This window comes from Anomaloglossus baeobatrachus, chromosome 12, assembly GCF_048569485.1.
Source record: "Anomaloglossus baeobatrachus isolate aAnoBae1 chromosome 12, aAnoBae1.hap1, whole genome shotgun sequence".
NCBI classification, from domain to species: Eukaryota; Metazoa; Chordata; class Amphibia; order Anura; family Aromobatidae; genus Anomaloglossus; species Anomaloglossus baeobatrachus.
In genome coordinates this window covers 99,499,894-99,523,474 of record NC_134364.1, presented here as the reverse complement: position 1 = coordinate 99,523,474, position 23,581 = coordinate 99,499,894, and the positions used below count along the sequence as shown (strand labels likewise).

General features: G+C 47.0%; 2 protein-coding genes across 5 annotated transcripts in view; one reads left to right on the top strand and one right to left on the bottom strand.

Annotated features, from left to right (window-relative positions):
• Positions 1–3,811: 3,811 nt before the first annotated feature.
• The window catches only part of LOC142258174 (methyltransferase-like protein 25B), an 89,362-nt gene continuing 69,592 nt past the window's right edge, over positions 3,812–23,581 (bottom strand). The window contains exons 10-12 of the transcript XR_012727719.1: positions 10,547–10,634; positions 4,998–5,087; positions 3,812–4,421 (exon numbers count right to left, since the gene is read on the bottom strand). The gene's annotated coding sequence lies outside the window, so the exon portion shown is untranslated. The remainder of the gene's footprint in view (positions 4,422–4,997; positions 5,088–10,546; positions 10,635–23,581) is intronic.
• LOC142258181 (Fc receptor-like protein 3) overlaps positions 18,690–23,581 on the top strand; it is a 29,527-nt gene continuing 24,635 nt past the window's right edge. For all 4 annotated transcript variants that reach the window (XM_075330686.1, XM_075330685.1, XM_075330683.1 and 1 more), the window contains exons 1-3: positions 18,690–18,941; positions 21,062–21,082; positions 21,335–21,592. In XM_075330686.1, the coding sequence (XP_075186801.1) occupies positions 18,899–18,941; positions 21,062–21,082; positions 21,335–21,592 (322 nt within the window). In that variant the 5' untranslated portion in view covers positions 18,690–18,898. The remainder of the gene's footprint in view (positions 18,942–21,061; positions 21,083–21,334; positions 21,593–23,581) is intronic.

Sequence of the window (23,581 nt, the reverse complement as noted above, 5' to 3'; positions counted from 1 at the left end):
TTGCTCTCTCACTGTCACACACAGCGATGTGTGCTTATCAGCGGGAGAGCAACAATAATAAAACGAACCAGCACTGTGTGTAACGATCAGCGATTTCACAGCAGAGGCCAGATCGCTGCTCAGTGTCACACACAGCGAGATCGCTAATGAGGTCACTGCTGTGTCACAAAAACCGTGACTCAGCAGCGATCTCGCTATGTGAGAAGTACCCCTTAGAATAAAGGAATATGATGAGGGCAGGAGACCAGTATTGGAGCAGACGCACTGTAGGTCTCTCAGAAGCTGCGATAATTCTTCCACCTCTGTAACTTCTCCTTCTTCAGTTCCGGACGTTGGGGGAAATGTCCCCTTTATACTCAAAAGATGATTTCATATTTAGTTAATTTTCATCCTTTGTTAGAAACATGATCTGTCCCAGGACTCAAACTCACACTGTAGGGCCCCCAAACAGGAGCTTGAGCTGGGAGCCATAGCCTGCATTGCTGCAAACTGACAAGTACGCCATTGTGTGTATGTGATTCTTATATGATTCTGTGCCTGTTTGAACCTTGTATATGTGTATGATGTATTATCATCTGCCCATTTTATAATATTGCTTCTAATAAGAATGTAAATGTAAATGTGCGTTCACATAGGTGGGGTCTGACCGGAAAACACAAGTTCTAAACAGAACAGGGGCCCTTTGTTGCCAATTTCTACCCCTGGATTAGGGTTAGGCTGGTTTCAGACGTTCGTGTTTCAGGTGCGTGTGACATCAGTTTTTAACACGGATGCCACACGTACCCATGTTATTCTATACTAGTACTCACACGGCCGTGTTTTCACATGAACCATGTGACCCCTCGTGGCCCCGCACGCGCACATGTCCATTTTTCCTCCAGCAGCACGGGTGTCACACGGATAGCACACTGATGCGATCAGTGGGACACGTTCCAGAGAAAACACAGGTCTTTTAAATAAAAAGGTTTTCTATATTTATCTGTATTCAGCGCTGTTTTCTTCTTCTCTTCTGCCTCCTGCTGCTGACCCCCACTCATTATACTCAGTGAATATTCACTGCACTGAGGACCTGGAAGCCGGAGCATCGCTGGGGACATCAGTGCCAGGGACCACATCACCAAGGACAGCATTGCATCCAGCAGTATGTGTGTGTGTGGTGAGGACCTGGAAGCCGGAGAGTTGCGGTGACAGCATCGCTGGGGACAGCATCCCGGAGGACAGCATCGCCATCGCCGGTGACAGGTGAGTATTCAGCAAACAAGCCATGTGTGTGCGGTGACTTCCAGGAGGTCATCAGTTTCCAATCAACTCTGATGAACCCGTGAAATCACCATCCTGACACCCACTGTAGCGAGGGTGTCGCTGGGGTGTCATCAGGATATCATCAGGAGTTCATTGGGAACTCAAATAACCTCCTGGACGTTACTGCCCACACACTGCTTGCTGAATACTCACATCTGCCCGCAGTGCTGTCCTCAGCGATGCTCTGCCTTTCAGCTCCACAGTGCAGTGAATTATCAATGAATATAATAAGCAGCGGTCAGAAACAGGAGACAGCAGAGCCGAAGAAAACAGCACTGGATACAGGTAAATACAGAAAATCTTTGGAAAAAAAAAAAGACCCGAGTTTTCTCTGGTACATGTCACACGTATACAAACACAGATGTCACACGTGTGACATACGCGTGAGACACACGTATGACCGTAACCATGCGTGTGGCTTGTACCTGATTAAACATGGACGTCTGAAACCGGCCTTAGGGATACGACTATGGGGAGGAATAAGGATTGGGATATTGTTACAGTTAAGAATAGGGCTATGGTAAATGACAGGGTTAGGATTAGGTTATGGTGAGGATTAGAGATAGTTAAAATTAGGGTTAGGGATAGGGTTAAGATTAGTGATAGGGTTAATTGTATGTTTTGGGATATGGTTAGGGATAGGTTTAGGGCAATGATTAGAGTCAGTGCTAATGTGAAGGATAGAATGAGACAAAGGATTAAGAACAGTCTTAGTGATAGGGGATATTGCCAAGAATAGGGTTAGGATAAGATATAGGGCAATGGTGAGTAATAGCGATATGGTTTAGGGGTACTTCTCACATAGCGAGATCGCTGCTGAGTCACAGGTTTTGTGACATACCAGTGACCTCATTAGCGATCTCGCTGTGTGTGACACTAAGCAGCGATCTGGCCCCTGCTGTGAAATCGCTGATCATTACACACTGTTCTGGTTCATTTTTTGCTCGTTGGTCTCCTGCTGTGCAGCACACATCGGCGTGTTTGACGGCGGGAGACCAACGAGCACCGACTCTGTGTAACCAGCGTACGCTGGTAACCAGGGTAAACATCGGGTAACTAAGCAAAGCGCTTTGCTTGGTTACCCGATATTTACCCTGGTTACCAGTGTACACCACTTAGCGCTGGCTCCCTGCACACGTAGCCAGAGTAAATATCGGGTAACTAAGCAAAGCGCTTTGCTTAGTAACCTGATGTGTACCCTGGCTACGTGTGCAGGGAGCCAGCGCTAAGCGGTGTATGCTGGAAACCAGGGTAAATATCGGGTAACCAAGCAAAGCGCTTTGCTTAGTTACCCGATATTTGCCCTGGTTACCAAGTGCAGCATCGTTACACGAGTGCTGGTGGCTGGTCGCTGGTGAGAGCTGCCTGATTGACAGCTCAGCAGCGACCATGTAGGGACGCACCAGTCGTATCGTGGTCGGAATCGCTGGTACTTCGTTTAGTGAGACAGTACCCTAAGACTGTGGTTAGGGATAGGGGAAGAATTGATTAGTAATGGTATGATAGCTTGGTAGATTTGTTAGGGATATGATATGCTTTGGATAGAGTTACGACTAAGATTAAAAATAGGCTTAAGGATAGTGCTATGCTGAAGGATACAGTTTGGACTATACAACTATAGTGAAGGATAAGGTTAGAAAAAGACTTAGGAATATGGCTGTTCTGAGGACTAAGGTTAGGGATAGAACTATAGTTACATAGGGCTATGGTGAGAGAGGGTTTGGGCTAGGTCTTGGCTTGTTGTTCTGAATATGGATAGCGGAACTGCTAGGTTTAGGGATATCTTCAATAAAAAAGGGCTATGGGTAGTGTTATGACAAGGGCTATGATTGCATGCCATGAAAATTGAGTACTCATCTCAACATTAAAAAGTATTGTTAATTTTTCATTATCTCTTCCCCAATCAATCAAATATCATATGACGCCCTGTTTACAGGTCTTGTTGGATATTTGATATGTCGGTTTCTTCTAGAATAGAACAGAGCAATGGAACTAGAATCTGCTGTGTTCCTGTTTCAAATGGAAACACAAGGAAGGCATCTGCTTTGTGATTGTCATTATATTATACAGTTTTGCAGTCTCGTTTTTATTCATTTTTTTTTCACAAAAACTAGAACAAAAAGGAAAGAAGGCCCTAAATAAATCAATTTTCTATCTCTGCTCCTGCAATTTATTTACTTATAAATCCTTCTTGAAAATGCCTCATTATTTTAGCAAATGTGCACAATAAACAAACCAAATATACTTCTGTAATTGTTTTTTTTTTATTATTATTTCAATAACTATTTATTTTTTAAAATAGGCGGTGTCACAGAATAAGCAATTTTTTGGGAAACGTACAGACCATATTTAATTTAAGGCATAAAATGCAATATTGGGAAAAAAATAAATAAATAAATAAAATAAAAAAATATTATATTATATATATATATTGCAACAAAATCACTGACAAAGTAATAATGGAAAAAACATAATAAATAAAACAGTTTTTTTCTTAAACTTGGCACGATTGATTGCAATTATAAATCAAAGGCAAAATCATGACAACTGCATGCAAACTAACAAGTGGATCGCTCCGAGGAATTCTTATCACGTGATCAATGATTGTAACAACTTATCAGGCTGAACAGCAAAATATAGGCTTATAATAATTATTCTTAAAAGTAACTTTTGTAAAATTTTACAGCAATGTTAAAAGGTGATTTTCAAAAACATAAATCATTTAGAAGCATTACATAATTTACAGGTCAAAATATCAAAGGAAATGCAGCATGAGCCAATGATGGCCGAAGAAGTCGGACAAGTGTCAATTACGCGATACAATTATCCAATATACAAATTTCATGGTCAATTTAGTTCTCAAAACAAAGCTGTTGCTTTATGTGATAATATTTGGACATTTCTCAAAATTGAATTGTCATGTAATAACACAAGAATTGAGGGACATAAATAAAACGATCAGTCAGGAGAAGAAAAGTCTTGATCGGCGTCATCTCCGCATTTACCATAATTCCTCTTCATTTTTCCACCTCCTATTCTCCAGATATCAGATAAATCAGAAAATAAGCGACTTTTTAAGTGAAGTGAAGGAAAAATTGGCTGTGGAGTCCAGTATCCGTCTAAAAAATAAAAAAAAGGACTATGAGAAAGTCATATTCAAGAAAAATATAACATTTATCACTATATTTTGAAAATAATTGAATATAAATATGACGCAAAACACCAAAAACTCAATAATACAAAAAAACCACAATAATGAATCAATCCCATAGAGTCTAAAATCTGTCTGCCTCATCTCTCAAATATTTTTTTTCTTATCAGAATACTGTATATGTGGTAGGATATCTCCAAGGATAAATAACAAGTCATGGCCTCTCTGTTGAAATGTCAGACATTCCTTGACAGCTATCAGAATATTGGCTTGCAAAAATGAAATCATCCCCAACTAAGAACATAAAGACGTCTTAAGATCCAATTAATTATTATATACAGCCATGTATGGACTGGGACTGAAATTCAGCCCTGGCATTTGAAAGCATACAGGTCCACAGAGTGCCTGCAGACAAGCCTGGACAACCCCATTAACCAGAACCACTGGTCCCCCCATATAGTGACAATATAGAAGGTAATATCCGCTCTCGCCTAGGTGCCCTGCAGACCATATACCGGTATGTGTGCACTGTGCAGGTTCTCACCAGCGACATTCTTGCTGTTTGTTGTAGCTCATTTTCCCTTTTCCTTTGGTCCAGATCGTTATGACCACTTCTTCTGTCCATAATTCGTCTCTGTAAAATGTAACACACAGACATCTTTACTATTTTTCCAGGACTCGCCTCACATTCTGCAGCCTCTACAGAAACCATAACTTGGCTGCCGTATAAGAATTAACCTGTGCCTCCTTAAATACTGCTCACCTCTTGACCCCTTATAATTGTGATCCCCACACAGTTTGATGTCCACCACAGTCCCCATATAGGATTATGTCCCCATTACCACCGTACACAGTATGTTTAGTGTCTAAAGACCCCAGACAGTATAATAGCCACCATAGACCTCCACATAGTATGATTGCTCCCCCATGGCCCCTTATAAAAAAGGACCCCCACACGGTATGTTGGTCCCCCACAGCCACTGTACACACTATAATGCTCTCCCGACAGCCCCCAATACAGTCTGGTGGTCCCTATATAATATGATGGTCCACCTCACAGAACCTTACATAGTATGATTGCCAACCTCACAGAGCCTACTATATAGTATGATGGTCCACCTCTTAGCCCACTATATAATATGATGGTACACCTCACAGAACTCTATATAGTATGATAGTCCACCTCACAGAATCCTATATTGTATGATGGCTCACCTCACAGCCCACTATATAGTATGATGGCCCACCTCACAGAACCCTATAGAGTATGATGGTCCACCTCACAGAACCCTATATAGCAGTCATGGCGAACCTTTTCAGGCCGAGTGCCCAAACTGTAGCCCTAAACCCAATTTTTTTTCTGAAGTGCCAACCAATCCTATTATGTAAATAATTGATTTTAATCTTACCTTTGCCGTCTTCTCTTCAGCAGGGGCCCCTGCCCTTTCCAGACACAGCAGTTAGATTGATCTTTATGGAAAAGGTTGTAGCATATTAGACAGAGATTTTAGCCTGGAATGCAATCAGATGTCACCCTGTAATACACATCTACATTTCAAAGTCTGAACATCTTGAAATCCCATAAAGACGTACGAGTGGCTCCCCTCCCCTTTCATTGTGTAGTTATGTCCGCCTTCCTGGGCCACTTCCTGGTAAACATCCCCCATCCTGATATCTATTTCCTACATTCTGGTATATTTGTCCCCATCATGGCCCCATCCTGGTAAATGTACCTCATCCTGGTAAATGTCCTTCATCCTGGTAAATGTACCCCATTCTGGCATGTTCCCCCATGCTGGTAAATGTACCCCATCCTGACATATTGCCCATCCTTGTAAATGTTCCCCCATCCCGGCATGTACCCCATTCCTGGTAAATGTCCTCCATCCTGGTTAATTTACCTCCATCCAGGTAAATGTCCCCATTCCTAGCATATACCCCTTCCTGGTAAATGTACCCTATTGTGGCATGTTTTCCCCATCCTGGCATGCATGTTTCCTCCATCCTGGCATGCATGTTTCCTCCATCCTGGCATGCATGTTTCCTCCATCCTGGCATTCATGTTTTCCCCATCCTGGCATGCATGTTTTCCCCATCCTGGCATGCATGTTTCCTCCATCCTGGCATGCATGTTTCCTCCATCCTGGCATGCATGTGTCCCCATCCTGGCATGCATGTTTCCTCCATCCTGGCATGTATGTTTCCTCCATCCTGGCATGTATGTTTTCCCCATCCTGGCATGTATGTTTACTCCATCCTGGCATGCATGTTTCCTCCATCCTGGCATGCATGTTTCCTCCATCCTGGCATATATGTTTCCTCCATCCTGGTATGCATGTTTTCCCCATCCTGGTATGCATGTTTTCCCCATCCTGGCATGCATGTTTTCCCCATCCTGGCATGCATGTTTCCTCCATCCTGGCATGCATGTTTCCCCATCCTGGCATGCATGTTTCCTCCATCCTGGCATGCATGTTTCCTCCATCCTGGCATGCATGTTTCCTCCATCCTGGCATGCATGTTTCCTCCATCCTGGCATGCATGTGTCCCCATCCTGGCATGCATGTGTCCCCATCCTGGCATGCATGTTTCCTCCATCCTGGCATGTATGTTTCCTCCATCCTGGCATGTATGTTTCCTCCATCCTGGCATACATGTTTTCCCCATCCTGGCATGTATGTTTCCTCCATCCTGGCATGTATGTTTCCTCCATCCTGGCATGTATGTTTTCCCCATCCTGGCATGTATGTTTACTCCATCCTGGCATGCATGTTTCCCCCATCCTGGCATGTATGTTTCCTCCATCCTGGCATGTGTCGCGGGCGGAGGAGGGGACGCTGCGCTCTCCCACTGCTCGGGTCCGACTGCCGTTGCTGCCGCGGCCTGCTGCTGCTCGGTGGCTCGAGCGATGGGCCGGATCCCGGGGACTCGAGCGGCGCTCCTCGCCCGTGAGTGAAAGGGGTTTAGTTGTGGGGATAGTTTATTGTCCGTGACGCCACCCACGGTTGTGGTGATTGTGTGGACACCACCGCTGCTCTGGCTGGGGATCCCGGGAGTGGTGGTATGGAGCAGCCAGTTGTTGATTTGCCCCTCCGTGGGTAGGGGATTGGTGGTCCCGGGGCCCAGTGATGGAGTTGGGATGGTGGATAGGCGGGTTATGGGGCCTGTGGAGGTGCAGGGGCAGCGCTGTGCCGCACGGCACGGAGGTACTCACTCAGCCAAAGGATGATGACAAAGTTCTCAGTAAACAAATGGCTGGTTGGACGGGTCCCTTGGACGGCTACGGTGCTGATGTTCCCTGCAGTTAGCGGTGACAGTCTCTTCCCTGCACCTATGTAAAGTCCTTTTGGTAGCGATGGATTCCCACCGGTAACCAGCTCCCCGACTTGGATATGGCCGGAGGAGCCTCTCTCTTGCCCGCAGGGGCTGGCCCTGGGAAACTGGTGCCTTGGCGGTGGCGGTGTCTCCCCTTCACGGTTGGACGGTTGCCTTCAATCGGGACTTGGTTGTTGGGAGACCTAGTGGTCCCCTTCACTGACGGATTTGGCAAATTATGGCGACTCCTAGCCTTGCCGGGATCCGAAAGGCCCCTGCCCTGGTGCTGACTGTTCTTTGTATACCGCTCCGGTACCGCCGGGTCACCACCCGTCCACGGTCCTTTCGGCAACCTCCGAGCAATCTCTCCTGCAGACAGTCACCGCCGTCTGCCAACCTTGCTGTCTCAGTCCGGGGCACACACCCGGACCAACTTCAGGCTTCTTGCTGTCACTTTTCTCTTTCTCTACTTTTCCTCCTTCCACTTCACTGTTTACTCCTCACACTTTCAACTCTCAAGCTAATCTGCCTGGTTTTCCCGCCTCCAGGGCTGTGAACTCCTCGGTGGGCGAAGCCAACCGCCTGGCCCACCCCCTGGTGTGGACATCAGCCCCTGGAGGAAGGCAACAAGGGTTTCTGGTCTGACCTAGGTGTTCCTGCAGGGAATGTGGGGTGTGTGGTGTTATGACCTGTGACCCCTGGCTTGCCCAGGGCGTCACACATGCATGTTTCCTCCATCCTGGCATGTATGTTTCCTCCATCCTGGTATGCATGTTTTCCCCATCCTGGCATGCATGTTTTCCCACCCCATGCTGGCATGTGTGTTCCCCCTCCCCCACCCCATGCTGGCATGTGCGTTCCCCCTCCCCCACCCCATGCTGGCATGTGCGTCCCCCCTCCCCCACCCCATGCTGGCAAGTGCGTTGCCCCACCCCCACCCCATGCTGGCATGTGCGTTCCCCCACCCCCACCCCATGCTGGCATGTGCGTTCCCCCTCCCCCACCCCATTCTGGCAAGTGCGTTGCCCCACCCCCACCCCATGCTGGCATGTGCGTTCCCCCACCTCCACCCCATGCTGGCATGTGCGTTCCCCTACCGCCACTCCATGCTGGCATGTGCGTTCCTCCACTCCCACCCCATGCTGGCATGTATATTCGTGTTCCCCCCCCCATGTGTGTCCCCCCCCCCATGCTGGCATGCGTGTTCCCCCCCCATGCTGGCATGCGTGTTCCCCCCCCATGCTGGCATGCGTGTTCCCCACCCCATGCTGGCATGCGTGTTCCCCACCCCATGCTGGCATGCGTGTTCCCCACCCCATGCTGGCATGTGTGTTCCCCCTCCCCCCCATGCTGGCATGCGTGTTCCCCCCCCCATGCTGGCATGCGTGTCCCCCCCCATGCTGGCATGCGTGTCCCCCCCATGCTGGCATGCGTGTTCCCCCCCCATGCTGGCATGCGTGTTCCCCCACCCCATGCTGGCATGTGTGTTCCCCCTCCCCCACCCCATGCTGGCATGTGCGTTCCCCCACCCCATGCTGGCATGTGCGTTCCCCCACGCCGGCATGTGCGTTCCCCCACCCCCACCCCATGCTGGCATGTGTGTTCCCCCTCCCCCACCCCATTCTGGCAAGTGCGTTCCCCCACCCCCACCCCATGCTGGCATGTGCGTTCCCCTTCCCCCACCCCATGCTGGCAAGTGCGTTGCCCCACCCCCACCCCATGCTGGCATGTGCGTTCCCCCACCTCCACCCCATGCTGGCATGTGCGTTCCCCTACCGCCACCCCATGCTGGCATGTGCGTTCCTCCACTCCCACCCCATGCTGGCATGTATATTCCCCCACCGCCACCCCATGCTGGAATGTGCGTTCCCCCACCGCCACCCCATGCTGGCGTGCTCCCCCCCATCCCCACCTTGGCACAGCCACACAAGAGTTATAAAAAAAAAAAGCAACACACAACTTACCTTCCTGCACATGCTCCCCCGCTGCGCGCCGCTGGGTCCTCAGTTCCCATGTGTCCAGAAGACCTCATTACGCCGGCGCCACTCACTGACGCTCCTCCGTCTCCTAGGCAACACACCTGCAGCCTGGGGGAGGGGGACTGTCAGAGCAAGGAGAAATGTCTCCTCCGCTCCAACACAGTTTTGATCTGCCGGCGCGACTGCACTAGCAGATCAAACCGGCAGGATCAGGCGACAGCACGCGTGCCAGCAGAATGGGCTCTGCATGCCCCTGGTGGCACGCGTGCCATAGGTTCGCCATCACTGCTATATGATGGTCCACTTCACAGCCCACTATATAGTATGAAGGTCTACCTCACAGACCACTATATAGTATGATGGTCTACCTCACAGACCACTATATAGTATGAAGGTCCACCTCACAGCCCACTATATAGTATGAAGGTCCACCTCACAGACCACTATATAGTATGATGGTCTACCTCACAGACCACTATATAGTATGAAGGTCCACCTCACAGCCCACTATATAATATGAAGGTCCACCTCACAGACCACTATATAGTATAATGGTCTACCTCACAGACCACTATATAGTATGAAGGTCCACCTCACAGCCCCCTACACAGTATAATGGATCCTCAAAAAAATAAAATGTTATACTCATGTAATCCATACTCCTTGTCCTCCACAGCCTCTGTCTCCTCTTCTATCCAGTCTTGCTGTGGACTTTGGTGGCATGACACAGTGACATCATCACGCCGCAGACATCCCCTGACTCTGCCATTACATCCCTAATGACAAAGTCATCACTTACAATGATCTTTTCACGCGCTCATTAGATGCTTCAGTACAAGAGCTAGGTTTGAAGTCTGTTCATTGCTGCAAATGTATATGTGGATTGCCTGAAACAACAGGAAGTTACAGTCTAAAAAAAAAGCTGTACTTAACGGTGTGAAAACTGCAGAGGACTCACTTTTTACTTTTAATTTCAGATTATGATATGTTTTTTATATTAAAATAAAAAAGCATAAAAATATCATTTACACTAAAGGTCATTATGTCATGATAGTTTGCCTTTAAAGCCACCAGACAATCTAGATCACATTCCAGACAGGACTGTATACTTGTATTGTGTGCAACTCCAGTCCCTACCCACAAGGGGTGCTACGACCTTCAACCAGTCCTAGATTTTTCAACCGGTTTTCTTTTTGGGTTACAAATACCCTCCATGTGTCCATAAGTTTCTCACGCTACTCTTGTTCGATGCAAACGTTGCAGCCTCCATGAGTCACTCAAACAATGCGAGCAAAATGACCTGACGGGCCCATACATCCTCACTCAACGCTGGTCGTTCCCCAACTGATGGAGTCTAAGATGGAGACTGTCTCCCCCTCAGCACTAGTTTCTCTTCCATAGGCTAATCCTATGTAGTCGCAACTGCCGGGCAACCTATATTACCAACATCATATCACATCACACATATAAAGTTAGGAACACATTTGGTGTCTTCTGGGGTAGGAACTCAACCTCCATCTTACAACTGCGCCCACTGGGAGTTTCATGGCCAAGTAGCTGCATGCAGCCTTACATAACCAAGCCCAATGCCGAGCCGTACATCACCAAGCACAATGCCGAGCATTGGATGGAGCAGTGTAAAGCCGTCACCACTAGGAATATAGAGGAGACATGTTCTGTGCAGTGATGGACTACAACTCTCTGGTGGATGAGTCTGGGTTTGGTGACGCCCAGGAGTACGTTACCCACCGACTACATTATATTGGCTTTTGGTGCAGGGGGAGATAATGCTATTTTGCTTATTGTCACGGCTAGGCCCAGATCCCTTAGTCAAATTGAAGGAAAATCTTAGTGCTTCAGTATTCAGCACATGAAAATTGTAGCTTCCAATTTTGTAAGAACAGTTTTGGGAAAGCCATTTTTAACCTTTATGACTGTGCCCAGTGGACAGGGTCCAAGGTTGTGGGATTTTGGGGAGCAAGGATATAACCAGCACAAAGCACTGACCTCAACCACATGCACCTTATATCAGAGATTGTGAGCCCAGCCCTCTCCTCCAACTTCACAAATGTTCTTCTGAATGAATGGAAGAAAATTTCCACTGAAGACTACAAAATATTGGAGAAAACCTTCCCAGAAGAGCTGGAGAAAAGGAGCAACCAATGCCATGTTAATGTATGTAGATGTTGAATGGGAGCTCAGAAAAGCTCTTGCAGAAGAAATGTGAAGGGGGCACTTACTTTTGTTCATATTTTATGCTTATGCTGTGCACGCACTGCAGACAAATGAGAAAAAGTAGTAATAGCTTATTCCCCTTTCTCCACTTCTCGTTTATGTGGCGCCCTGGACAAGCCAGGACGTCACAGGTACTGCAGCAACGCATCCCACACCCCGGTTAGGAACATCTAAGTCAGACACAAATCCTTGTTGACTCCCTCTAGGGGCTGATGTCCACACCAGGTGGGGCGGAGCCAGGCTGTTGGCTCCACCCACCAAGGAGTTCACAGTCCTGGAGGCGGGAAAAGGAAGAGAGCAGTGCAGTTTTGGAGTGTAGAGCGAGAGGAGGGAAATAGTAGTAGAGGAACTGACTGGCCGTATCCAGGTCCGTGGCCTGGGCACAAAAACAGCAAGGTTGGCAGACGGTGGTGACCGTCTGCAGGAGAGGCTGATTAACGCACAACCGTAAGGACCGGGGACGGGCGGCAGCCCGCCGGTACCGGATCGGGGAGCGAAGAGAAGCCAGTACCATCCGGCAGGGCCTACGGACCCCGACCAGGCTAGGAGTCGCCGTAAAACCGGTCAAATCCATCAGCGACGGGAACCTCCGGGGTTTCCCAGCAATAAAGACCCGACTGAAGGCAACCGTCCAAACCGTGAGGGAGATAAAGCTACCGCCAGAGTTAGAGCTCCCAGGGCCAGAGCCTGCGGGCAATAAGGGGCTCCCTTAGCCAACATACCGCAGGGGAGCGGGTTACCGATGGGAAGCCATCGGGGCCGAGAACATAACACTGGAGAGACAGTTACCGCCAGCCTACCGGGAGTAACCGTTGCAGCCGTCTGTGGGACTCGTCCATCCAGCCATTTGTTTTACCAGAGACTCCGTGTGCATTACTGGCTGAGTAAGTACCACCGTTCCGTCTGGCACTGCGCTGCCCCGCGACCCTGCACCTGGCCAAGCCCCGCAACCCACCAAACAGACAACAACTCCGGGCCCCGGGACTACCAAAATCCCCCTACCCACGGAGGGGAGAGAAATGTGGCGCCATGGACAAGCCAGGACGTCACAGGTACTACAACAACACACCCCACACCCCGGCTAGGCACATCTAGGTCAAACAAAAATCCTTGTTGCCTCCCTCCAGGGGCTGATGTCCACACCAGGGGGTGGAGCCAGGCGGTTGGCCCCACCCACCGAGGGGTTCACAGTACTGGAGGCGGGAAAAGGAGGAGTTGAAGTGAGGAGTTGAAGTAGAGAGTTTGAGGAGTGAAGAAGTGAAGTGGTAGTGGAGCAGACTGACCGTGTCCGGGTGCGTGGCCCGGGCACATACAGCAAGGTTGGCAGACGGTGGTGACCGTCTGCAGGAGGGGCTGATTGACGTGAACCGTAAGGACCGGGGTCGGGCGGTGGCCCGCCGGTACCGGATCGGGGAGCAAAGAGAAGCCAGCACCACTCGGCAGGGCTTACGGACCCCGACCAGGCTAGGAGTCGCCGTAAAACCGGTCAAATCCGTTAGCGAAGGGAACCTCCGAGGTTTCCCAGCAGTCAAGACCCGATTGAAGGCAACAGCTCAAACCGTGAAGGGAAATACAGTCACCGCCAAGGCTACAGTTCCCAGTGCCAGAGCCTGCGGGCAAAAGGGGTTCCCTCAGCCTCCATCCAAGCTGGGGAGCGGGTTACCGGTGGGAAGCCACCAGAACCGAGAACATCACACAGGTGCAGGGAAAGGCAGTCACCGCCAACCTACCGGGAGAAGAACCACCGCAGCCGTCTGTGGGACCCGTCCATCCAGCCGTTTGTTTTACCGGAGACTTTGCATTCATCATTGGCTGAGTACCACCGTGCCGTGCGGCACCGCGCTGCCCCCGCGACCCTGCACCTCACCAGGCCGCGTAACCCGCCTGCTATTCCTCCCTCACCGGGCCCCGGGACAACCAACCCGGAGGGGAAAAACAACATCCAAGCTGCACCCTGTCATCGCTCCCGGGATCCCCGTCCAGAGAAGCGGTGGTGTCCCAACCTCACCACAAACCGTGGGTGGCGTCACAGACAATAAATCCCCAAAACCATTCCCCTTTTCACTCACGGGCGAGGAGCGCCGCTCGAGTCCCCGGGATCTGGCCCACCGCTCGAGCCACCACTGAGCAGCAAGCGAAGCAGCAGCGCGGGACCCGAGCGTGGTGAGCGCAGCGTCCCCTCCTCCGCCCGCAACAGAAACGTCCCAGTTGCTCCCTGTCATCGCTCCCGGGATCCCCGTACAGAGCAGCGGTGGTGCCCCAACCTCACCACACACCGTGGGTGGCGTCACAAACCGACATCCCAAGCACCAAAAAAAAAAACCCCTTTCACTCAAGGGCGAAGAGCGCCGCTCGAGTCCCCGGATCCGGCCCACCGCTCGAGCCACCGAGCAGCAGCTGGAGCAGCGCTGGACCCGAGTGTGGTGAGCGTAGCACCCCGCTGCCCACGACATTTACATAAACCATATCTGTCCTGGAATTGCAGTCTTCACTCAATGGACATTGCATTACAACACTTTCGGTTTTGTGTTGAAGCCTCAGAGGGGATGGAGACACCAATAAGAGGAGAGAGTTTGGGTTATGTCTGGATAAATGGAAAAATGTTAATTCCATGCTGCAAACATCTGGGGTAGAAAAAAACTCTAAGACATGGGGCCCCAATAGATCAAAGTATTAACATAAAACACTGTATTCATACAGGTCCCAGCCAGCTGAGCGGAACGGTACGTGGTGACAAATTCATCAATAGTTATACCAGAAATGTTTCTCCAGTCGCTGCTGGTGAGGTGCACGGAGGAAAATGCCACTGAGAGGATGAGGCAAATTTATTTAGTGGCATGTACCTCTTATTGAAGTAAGCGGGGGAGTACAATGTGCCAAATTCATTAGTGGGGTTATCCACTACTTGGAATCCCTATGTAAAAGACCAACACTCAGCTCAGATGTTGGCGGTATATCAGCAGTGTTGCCACTTCCTCTCCTGGGGCTGTAACGACCATGACGGCGTACTCACATGCTCCTGTTCCCCTCCACCATCAAGGACGTCGTTTCCCTCACCTGTCCAGGCGTCTTGCGACGGTGGAGCCGTCCCCATCCCATGCTGCAGCCTCACAGAGCGTCTGGACTCCTGACAGGCTTCAGGCCTCTGCCTGTAGGGTGCGCCCGCAGCCACACCCACTTTCTTAAAGGACCAGCGTCCTCCTAACCCGGATGTGCCTCCCAGGTCAGCTGGGAGGTTGCAAGTATTTAAGGCAACTCTGCCCTTTGAGAGTTGCCTGGGCAATGAGTTTGTCTTGAGGCCACTTTACCCACAGCGACATCGCTAGCGAAAGCACCCGCCCCCGTCGGTTGTGCGTCACGGGCAAATCGCTGCCTGTGGCGCACAAGATCGCTAGGAACGGTCACACATACTTACCTGCCTGGCGACGTCACTGTGGCCGGCAAACCGTCTACTTTCTAAGGGGGCGGTTCGTGCGGCGCCACAACAACGTCACTAAGCGGCCGCCCAATAGAAGCAGAGGGGCGGAGATGAGCGGGCGTAACATCCCGCCCACCTCCTTCCTTCCTCATTGCCGGCGGCCGCAGGTACGGTGATGTTCCTCGTTCCTGCGGTGTCACACATAGCGGTGTGCTTCCGCAGGAACGACGAACTACATCGTACTTACAGCAGCAACGATAATTGGAATTAGAACGATGCGTCAACGATCAACGATAAGGTAAGTAATTTTGATAGTTGTTTGTGCGTTTCACACGCTACGATGTTGCTAACGAGGCCGAATGTGCGTCACGAATTCCGTGACCCCAATGACATCTCGTTAGCGATGTTGTTGCGTGTAAAGTGGCCTTTACACTCATTGCTGTAGCTAAGTTCCCTAGCACTGTGCTGCTGTATTATCGTACTAGTTCTGTTACTTAAACCTGTTTGTATTACAGAGAGCTGCTGCCAATACCTATACCTGTTGCTGCTCCGGCAACCTTCCACGATACCTGCTGTCTTGAAGTATCGTTACTAGCGGCTGCCTTCCATCCAACCATCCAGGACGGAGTCTGTCACCAGCTACCGCCGCAACCTATACCAGAGACTGTGACCAGCTGCTGCTGCATCCTTATACCAGTGACTCTGGCTCCCGCATCCCTGGGGCGAGCTGACGCAACACAAGTCTTCTCAAGTGGCACCCGGACCAATACCTGCAGCATAACACCTTCACCATCAGGAGCTCTGGAGAAGACTAGGCTCAGGATTTTGGCCCGCCATGCATCTGAGTAACTTCAACACTTCTTCTTAAGAATCACAAACAGATCGACCATGGGCCGTTCTCTACCGGGATTTGAGGAGTTGTGCACTGCCTCTGAGGGACTGGCACACTCAATATCAGTATTATACGGTTTCCTGAGTGACTTGAGATGAGGGACACCTCCTTCCTTTTGCGAGGCATGGGAGCTTGAACTCAGTACCACCTTTACGCAGGAACAATGGGAGAAATGTTTCTTTTTGTCACATAAATCTGTATTGGCAACTAAAGCCCAAGAGACAAGCTGTAAAATTGTCTCCAGATGGTATCGAGTCCCTGTGGTCTTGCATAGGTGGTTTCAGGGGTGTCTATCCTCTGCTGGAAGTGTGGACTGGAGGAGGGATCCATGCCTGATCCTGCAGGCCTTCTGGCAGGGGGTACTCAAGGTGGTAAAATCGATCACGGATGTATCAGTGCCTGCCTCTTCGGAGGCGGTGCTCCTGTTCATGTTTCCTATGTCAAAGGTCACTTATAATAAATCCTTGCTGTGGCACTTATTACAGGCAGCCAAAACAATAATTCCTCGACATTGGAGATCTACTGATCCCCCCCACTTTGGAAGAGTGGTTTACAGAAATCTCTCTAATTCACCGCATGGAAACTCTAGTGGCTCAATCTCACCAAGATCAAGCTGATGTTGCTGCCAAATGGTTCCATTGGGAGGCTTTCATATCCTCCCCACTGTATCGGTCTGTCTTGAGATAGAGATGGATGAGTGACAGAGTCTACGCCGTGGAAATGCCCTTTGGGTTCTTCTCCCGGGTGATGGCTTCTCGTGTTTAGAGTCTGGAGTTCTAAGGATATCTCAAAGCAATTTCACAAACCGATTTGCTATCCCTCTCTATTCTTTATATCTCGCCTTCTTTCTGTTTCTGTTCTACTCTGCTTCATAGTCACCTGAGAAAGTTTAAATTCACAATATTGTACTGATATTATGTTTGTTGTATTGCCGGGCCATCTGCGAGTATGTGTTGTACCTTTCATTTTTTTTTTTTTGTGTAAAAATAAAAACTTTAAAATTGGGAAGAAAAAAAAAAAAAAAAAAAGACCAGGCTCAGGTCCGTAGTCAAGCTCCTCTGGGTTTCCTGTGTGTTACAGCCCAATGGGTTCACTAACATCTCTGCTCGCCCGGCAAGCATAACAGGGGCTTGTGTGACATTATGTCATGCAATCCCTGCGGCCTGTGGGTGATAGCTTCACTCTTCTCTCCTACGGAGGTAACGGACATCTGGAAAAAGTGAGAGGACAGCCGCACCTCTCACTTCCTCTGGATGTTTTGATTTGTCTAAAGAAAGGGAGAGCAAAGCCAGTGCTGATTGTCCTTAGGGATAGCATGACATAATGTCACACAAGCCCCAGGAGAGGTAATGCCAACTATGTGTGAGTATAAGTTATGTTAGTGATGTTATTTTACTGAAGTGGACACATGGGAATTTAGAAGGGCTTGTCTGACAATGCCAGTCTAAAGGCACCGTTACACGCTACAATTTATCTGACGATAGGTCGTCGGGGTCACGGTTTCCGTGACGCACATCCGTCATCGTTAGTGACGCCGTTGCGTGTGACACCTACGTGTGACTCCAAACGATCGCAAATAGGTTAAAAATAGTTGATCGTTGACACGTCGTTCAGTTTCAAAATATTGTTCCTCGTTTGGAATGCAGCAGACATATTGCTACGTCTGACAACCTGCCAACGATGAACAACATCCACACGACCGCCTTGGTCAAACAATATATCGCTGAACGATGTTGCATCGTTTGTGAGATGTGTACGTGTGACCGCTATTAAACGACCTATGTACGATCTCGGCAAATTGTAACAACGATCTAGGCGTGTCACAGCGCTCATGAGATCGTTAGATAAATCGTAGCCCGTAACGTGGCCTTTAGTGATAGGCCAAGAAAAGATCTTGAGTAGCTAAAAACCTTTAAAAGAGGCATCTCAAAACGACCGACTACCATGGAAGGGATTTCTTCTGATTTCTTCCCTTTGTATGTCAATGCCTCAGAAAAAGATTGAGGTGTTGCAACATCAAAGCTGTTTGACAGGAGGAGGGTTCTCCCTCTGTCAGCCACAGATCTCCACAAAACTCAATCACGAGGGTCGAAATCTTCCTTACATTAGTCGTAAAGGACCCCATACGCATTGTATTATATTCACAACACCTTTTTAACCTATGATGGTGAAGCAGCACCGAACACGAATATGTACATTAAGGTAGCATAAAAAAGGGACATCATGAATTTGTCTTAGTTTTGTTTTTCTTTTTTTTACATCAGTTATGGTAGTTTCGTTTTCAGAGTTTCAATACAATTCCTAGAACCAGTGTCATGGAAATTTTTCAGTGAAAGTTTTTCATAAGGAGCATCACACACTTGACCCTTTTTTTTTGCCAGATAGGACATCTGCACAACACATGCAGTCAATGAAGAGGACGGTGCTTCATCAGAATAGAAACTTAGGAACTTGGACCTGCTTCAAGGTTATCCTGCTCTGCTACTTCACAAAACCCTGAGCTCTGTCTCTGCAAACACCCCTCCTTTCTGGAAAAAAACAAAACACTGAAGGATATCACGAAACTCCAGCTTTATTCTTTACTACAGGCTGCGCCACACAAGCCTATGGCAGTCACCATGTTTGTGAGATCATTGCTCATGCTTATATGTAAGTACCTGTCTTTTTTAGCTTTACGAACAATTTAACTAAACTGCTATAAAGTGATCAAGGATTATTAAAAATGATGATTACTAAAGGATTAGTGTTTTACTGGATATGTTGAACCATTAGGGCTTGAACTGCCAGGGGCAAACAGAGGATTGCTCAACTTATACTATAACTTATACTACTGCTCAAAGCTAAAGATGAACAAGTGGGGAAAGTGGAAGCCCCTATTCCGTCAACTACTATATAGAGGGGTACTTTATTGCACCACATCCTGATCAATAGTACCAGATACATTCTTATACATAGGAGCAGTATTATAGTAGTTATATTCTTGTACATAGGGGGCAGTATTATAGTAGTTATATTCTTGTGCATAGGGGGCAGTATTATAGTAGTTATATTCTTGTGCATAGGGGGCAGTATTATAGTGGTTATATTCTTGTACATAGGGGGCAGTATTATAGTAGTTATATTCTTGTACATAGGGGGCAGTATTATAGTAGTTATATTCTTGTACATAGGAGCAGTATTATAGTAGCTATATTCTTGTACATAGGGGGCAGTATTATAGTAGTTATATTCTTGTACATAGGGGGCAGTATTATAGTAGTTATATTCTTGTACATAGGGGGCAGTATTATAGTAGTTATATTCTTGTACATAGGGGGCAGTATTATAGTAGTTATATTCTTGTACATAGGGGGCAGTATTATAGTAGTTATATTCTTGTACATAGGGGGCAGTATTATAGTAGTTATATTCTTGTACATAGGGAGCAGTATTATAGTAGTTATATTCTTGTACATAGGGGGCAGTATTATAGTAGTTATATTCTTGTACATAGGGGGCAGTATTATAGTAGTTATATTCTTGTACATAGGGGGCAGTATTATAGTAGTTATATTCTTGTACATAGGGGGCAGTATTATAGTAGTTATATTCTTGTACATAGGGGGCAGTATTATAGTAGTTATATTCTTGTACATAGGGGCAGTATTATAGTAGTTATATTCTTGTACATAGGAGCAGTATTATAGTTATATTCTTGTACATAGGGGCAGTATTATAGTAGTTTTATTCTTGTACATAGGGGCAGTATTATAGTAGTTATATTCTTATACATAGGAGCAGTATTATAGTAGCTTTATTCTTGTATATAGGAGCAGTATTATAGTAGTTATATTCTTGTACATAGGGGGCAGTATTATAGTAGTTATATTCTTGTACATAGAGACAGTATTATAGTAGTTATATTCTTGTATATAGGGGGCAGTATTATAGTAATTTTATTCTTGTACATAGGAGCAGTATTATAGTAGTTATATTCTTGTACATAGGGGGCAGTATTATAGTAGTTTTATTCTTGTACATAGGAGCAGTATTACAGTAGTTATATTCTTGTACATAGGGGCAGTATTATAGTAGTTATATTCTTGTACATAGTGGCAGTATTATAGTAGTTATATCCTTGTACATAGAGGGCAGTATTATAGTAGTTATATCCTTGTACATAGAGGGCAGTATTATAGTAGTTATATTCTTGTATATAGGGGGCAATATTATAGTAGTTATATTCTTGTACATAAGGGCAGTATTATAGTAGTTATATTCTTGTACATAGAGGGCAGTATTATAGTAGTTATATCCTTGTACATAGAGGGCAGTATTATAGTAGTTATATTCTTGTATATAGGGGGCAATATTATAGTAGTTATATTCTTGTACATAAGGGCAGTATTATAGTAGTTATATTCTTGTACATAGGGGCAGTATTATAGTAGTTATATCCTTGTACATAGGGGGCAGTATTATAGTAGTTATATTCTTGTACATAGAGACAGTATTATAGTAGTTATATCCTTGTACATAGAGGGCAGTATTATAGTAGTTATATTCTTATACATAGGAGCAGTATTATAGTAGCTTTATTCTTGTATATAGGAGCAGCATTATAGGAGCTATATTCTTGTACATAGGGGGCAGTATTATAGTAGTTATATTCTTGTACATAGGGGCAGTATTATAGTAGTTATATTCTTGTATATAGGGGGCAGTATTATAGTAGTTATATTCCTGTACATAAGGGCAGTATTAAAATGCACTTTGTTTTTATTTTGCAGTACTAACAGTGGAAAATGCAGGTAAGTGTATTATTTTTTAAATGTATATATTAATGAAGAGGAACTTGTAAATGTTCTCATTACAAACAAAAGAAAAATAATAATGATAAATGATAAAAGGAAACTAATCAGTTTTGTTTTCAGGCCATTGATGTAAAACAACATATAAGTTATTATGGTAGAACATTCTTATCTATAGGTGGCAGTATTGTAGGATGCCATTCAGTCTTATGATAATGAAGACCGTAACATGGCTGTCTTATTGCCTTACAGGATCAGCGGTCAGCCCGGTGGTGACTTTTAACCCAGACTTGAATAAGATCTTCACAGGACAGTCTCTCCAGATGACCTGTGATGTGGACTCCACTGTACAAGGAGATGTCACTTATAACTGGTTTAAAGACGATAACTGGATCCACTCCGAGAAAACATTTTCCATAGAGTCTGCACTATCATCGGACAGTGGAAACTACCAATGCCAGACGAGTGCTAGTGACCGAAGCGACTCTACCAGACTGGAAGTCTATGATGGTCAGTGACACTACAACAGTATATTGCACTCTAAAAATGAAAAGTGTGTGCTCAAAATCGCCCGTATTTTTAATAAAAAAAATTGCTGCCTCCGTTCTGCAAAAATTGAAGCTCAAAAGGGAAACTGTCAGCAGAGTCACCCCCTTTAATCAATAGATCTTGGAATAATAATAATTTTCGCAATTGGATTTGTTTAAAAAAAATGTTCCTGTGCTAAGAAATCTTATATATGTGTCCCTGCTGTGTACTGTGTAATGGCTGTGTCTGACCATAGAGGGACATAATCTGATTATACCACATCTCCTGAGCAGGGGAGGATGCAAAAAAGAGTTTACCGACAGGACAATGAGGGATCACAGCTTATTCATTCTGTGAGGTAAAACATTTCCGTCTGTTTATAAAAAAAAATAAAAAATGTTTTACCTCAAAGAAAGAATCATTGGAATCAGGGTCTCTGTCTCTACATTATACTGTAAGGTGGACTATCTGGGGACCATTATTCTTTATGGAGGACTATGTGGGGCACATTATTCTGTATGGAGGGCTATGTGGGGCCCATTATTCTGTATGGAGGGCTATGTGGGGCCCATTATTCTGTAAGGAAGACTATGTGGGGCCCATTATTCTGTATGGAGGACTATGTGGGGCCATTATTCTGTATGGAGGGCTATGTGGGGCCCATTATTCTGTATGGAGGACTATGTAGGGCCCATTATTCTGTATGGAGGGCTATGTGGGGCACATTATTCTGTAGGGAGGGCTATGTGGGGCCCATTATTCTGTATGGAGGGCTATGTGGGGCCCATTATTCTGTATGGAGGACTATGTGGGGCCCATTATTCTGTATGGAGGGCTATGTGGGGCCATTATTCTGTATGGAGGACTATGTGGGGCCCATTATTCTGTATGGAGGACTATGTGGGGCCCATTATTCTGTATGGAGGACTATGTGGGGCACATTATTCTGTATGGAGGGCTATGTGGGGTCCATTATTCTGTATGGAGGACTATGTAGGGCCCATTATTCTGTATGGAGGGCTATGTGGGGCACATTATTCTGTAGGGAGGGCTATGTGGGGCCCATTATTCTGTATGGAGGGCTATGTGGGGCCCATTATTCTGTATGGAGGACTATGTGGGGCCCATTATTCTGTATTGAGGGCTATGTGGGGCCATTATTCTGTATGGAGGACTATGTGGGGCCCATTATTCTGTATGGAGGACTATGTGGGGCCCATTATTCTGTATGGAGGACTATGTGGGGCACATTATTCTGTATGGAGGGCTATGTGGGGCCATTATTCTGTATGGAGGACTATGTGGGGCCCATTATTCTGTATGGAGGACTATGTGGGGCCCATTATTCTGTATGGAGGACTATGTGGGGCTCATTATTCTGTATGGAGGGCTATGTGGGGCCCATTATTCTGTATGGAGGGCTATGTGGGGCCCATTATTCTGTATGGAGGACTATGTGGAACCCATCATTCTATATGGAGGGCTATGTGGGGCCCATTATTCTGTATGGAGGACTATGTGGGGCCCAATATTCTGTATGGAGGACTATGTGGGGCCCATTATTCTGTATGGAGGGCTATGTGGAACCCATCATTCTATATGGAGGGCTATGTGGGGCACATTATTCTGTATGGAGGGCTATGTGGGGCACATTATTCTGTATGGAGGACTATGTGGGGCCCATTATTCTGTATGGAGGACTATGTGGGGCCCATTATTCTGTATGGAGGGCTATGTGGGGCCCATTATTCTGTATGGAGGGCTATGTGGGGTCCATTATTCTGTATGGAGGGCTATGTGGGGCCCATTATTCTGTATGGAGGGCTATGTGGGGTCCATTATTCTGTATGGAGGGCTATGTGGGGCCCATTATTCTGTATGGAGGGCTATGTGGGGCCCATTATTCTGTATGGAGGGCTATGTGGGGCCATTATTCTGTATGGAGGACTATGTGGGGCCCATTATTCTGTA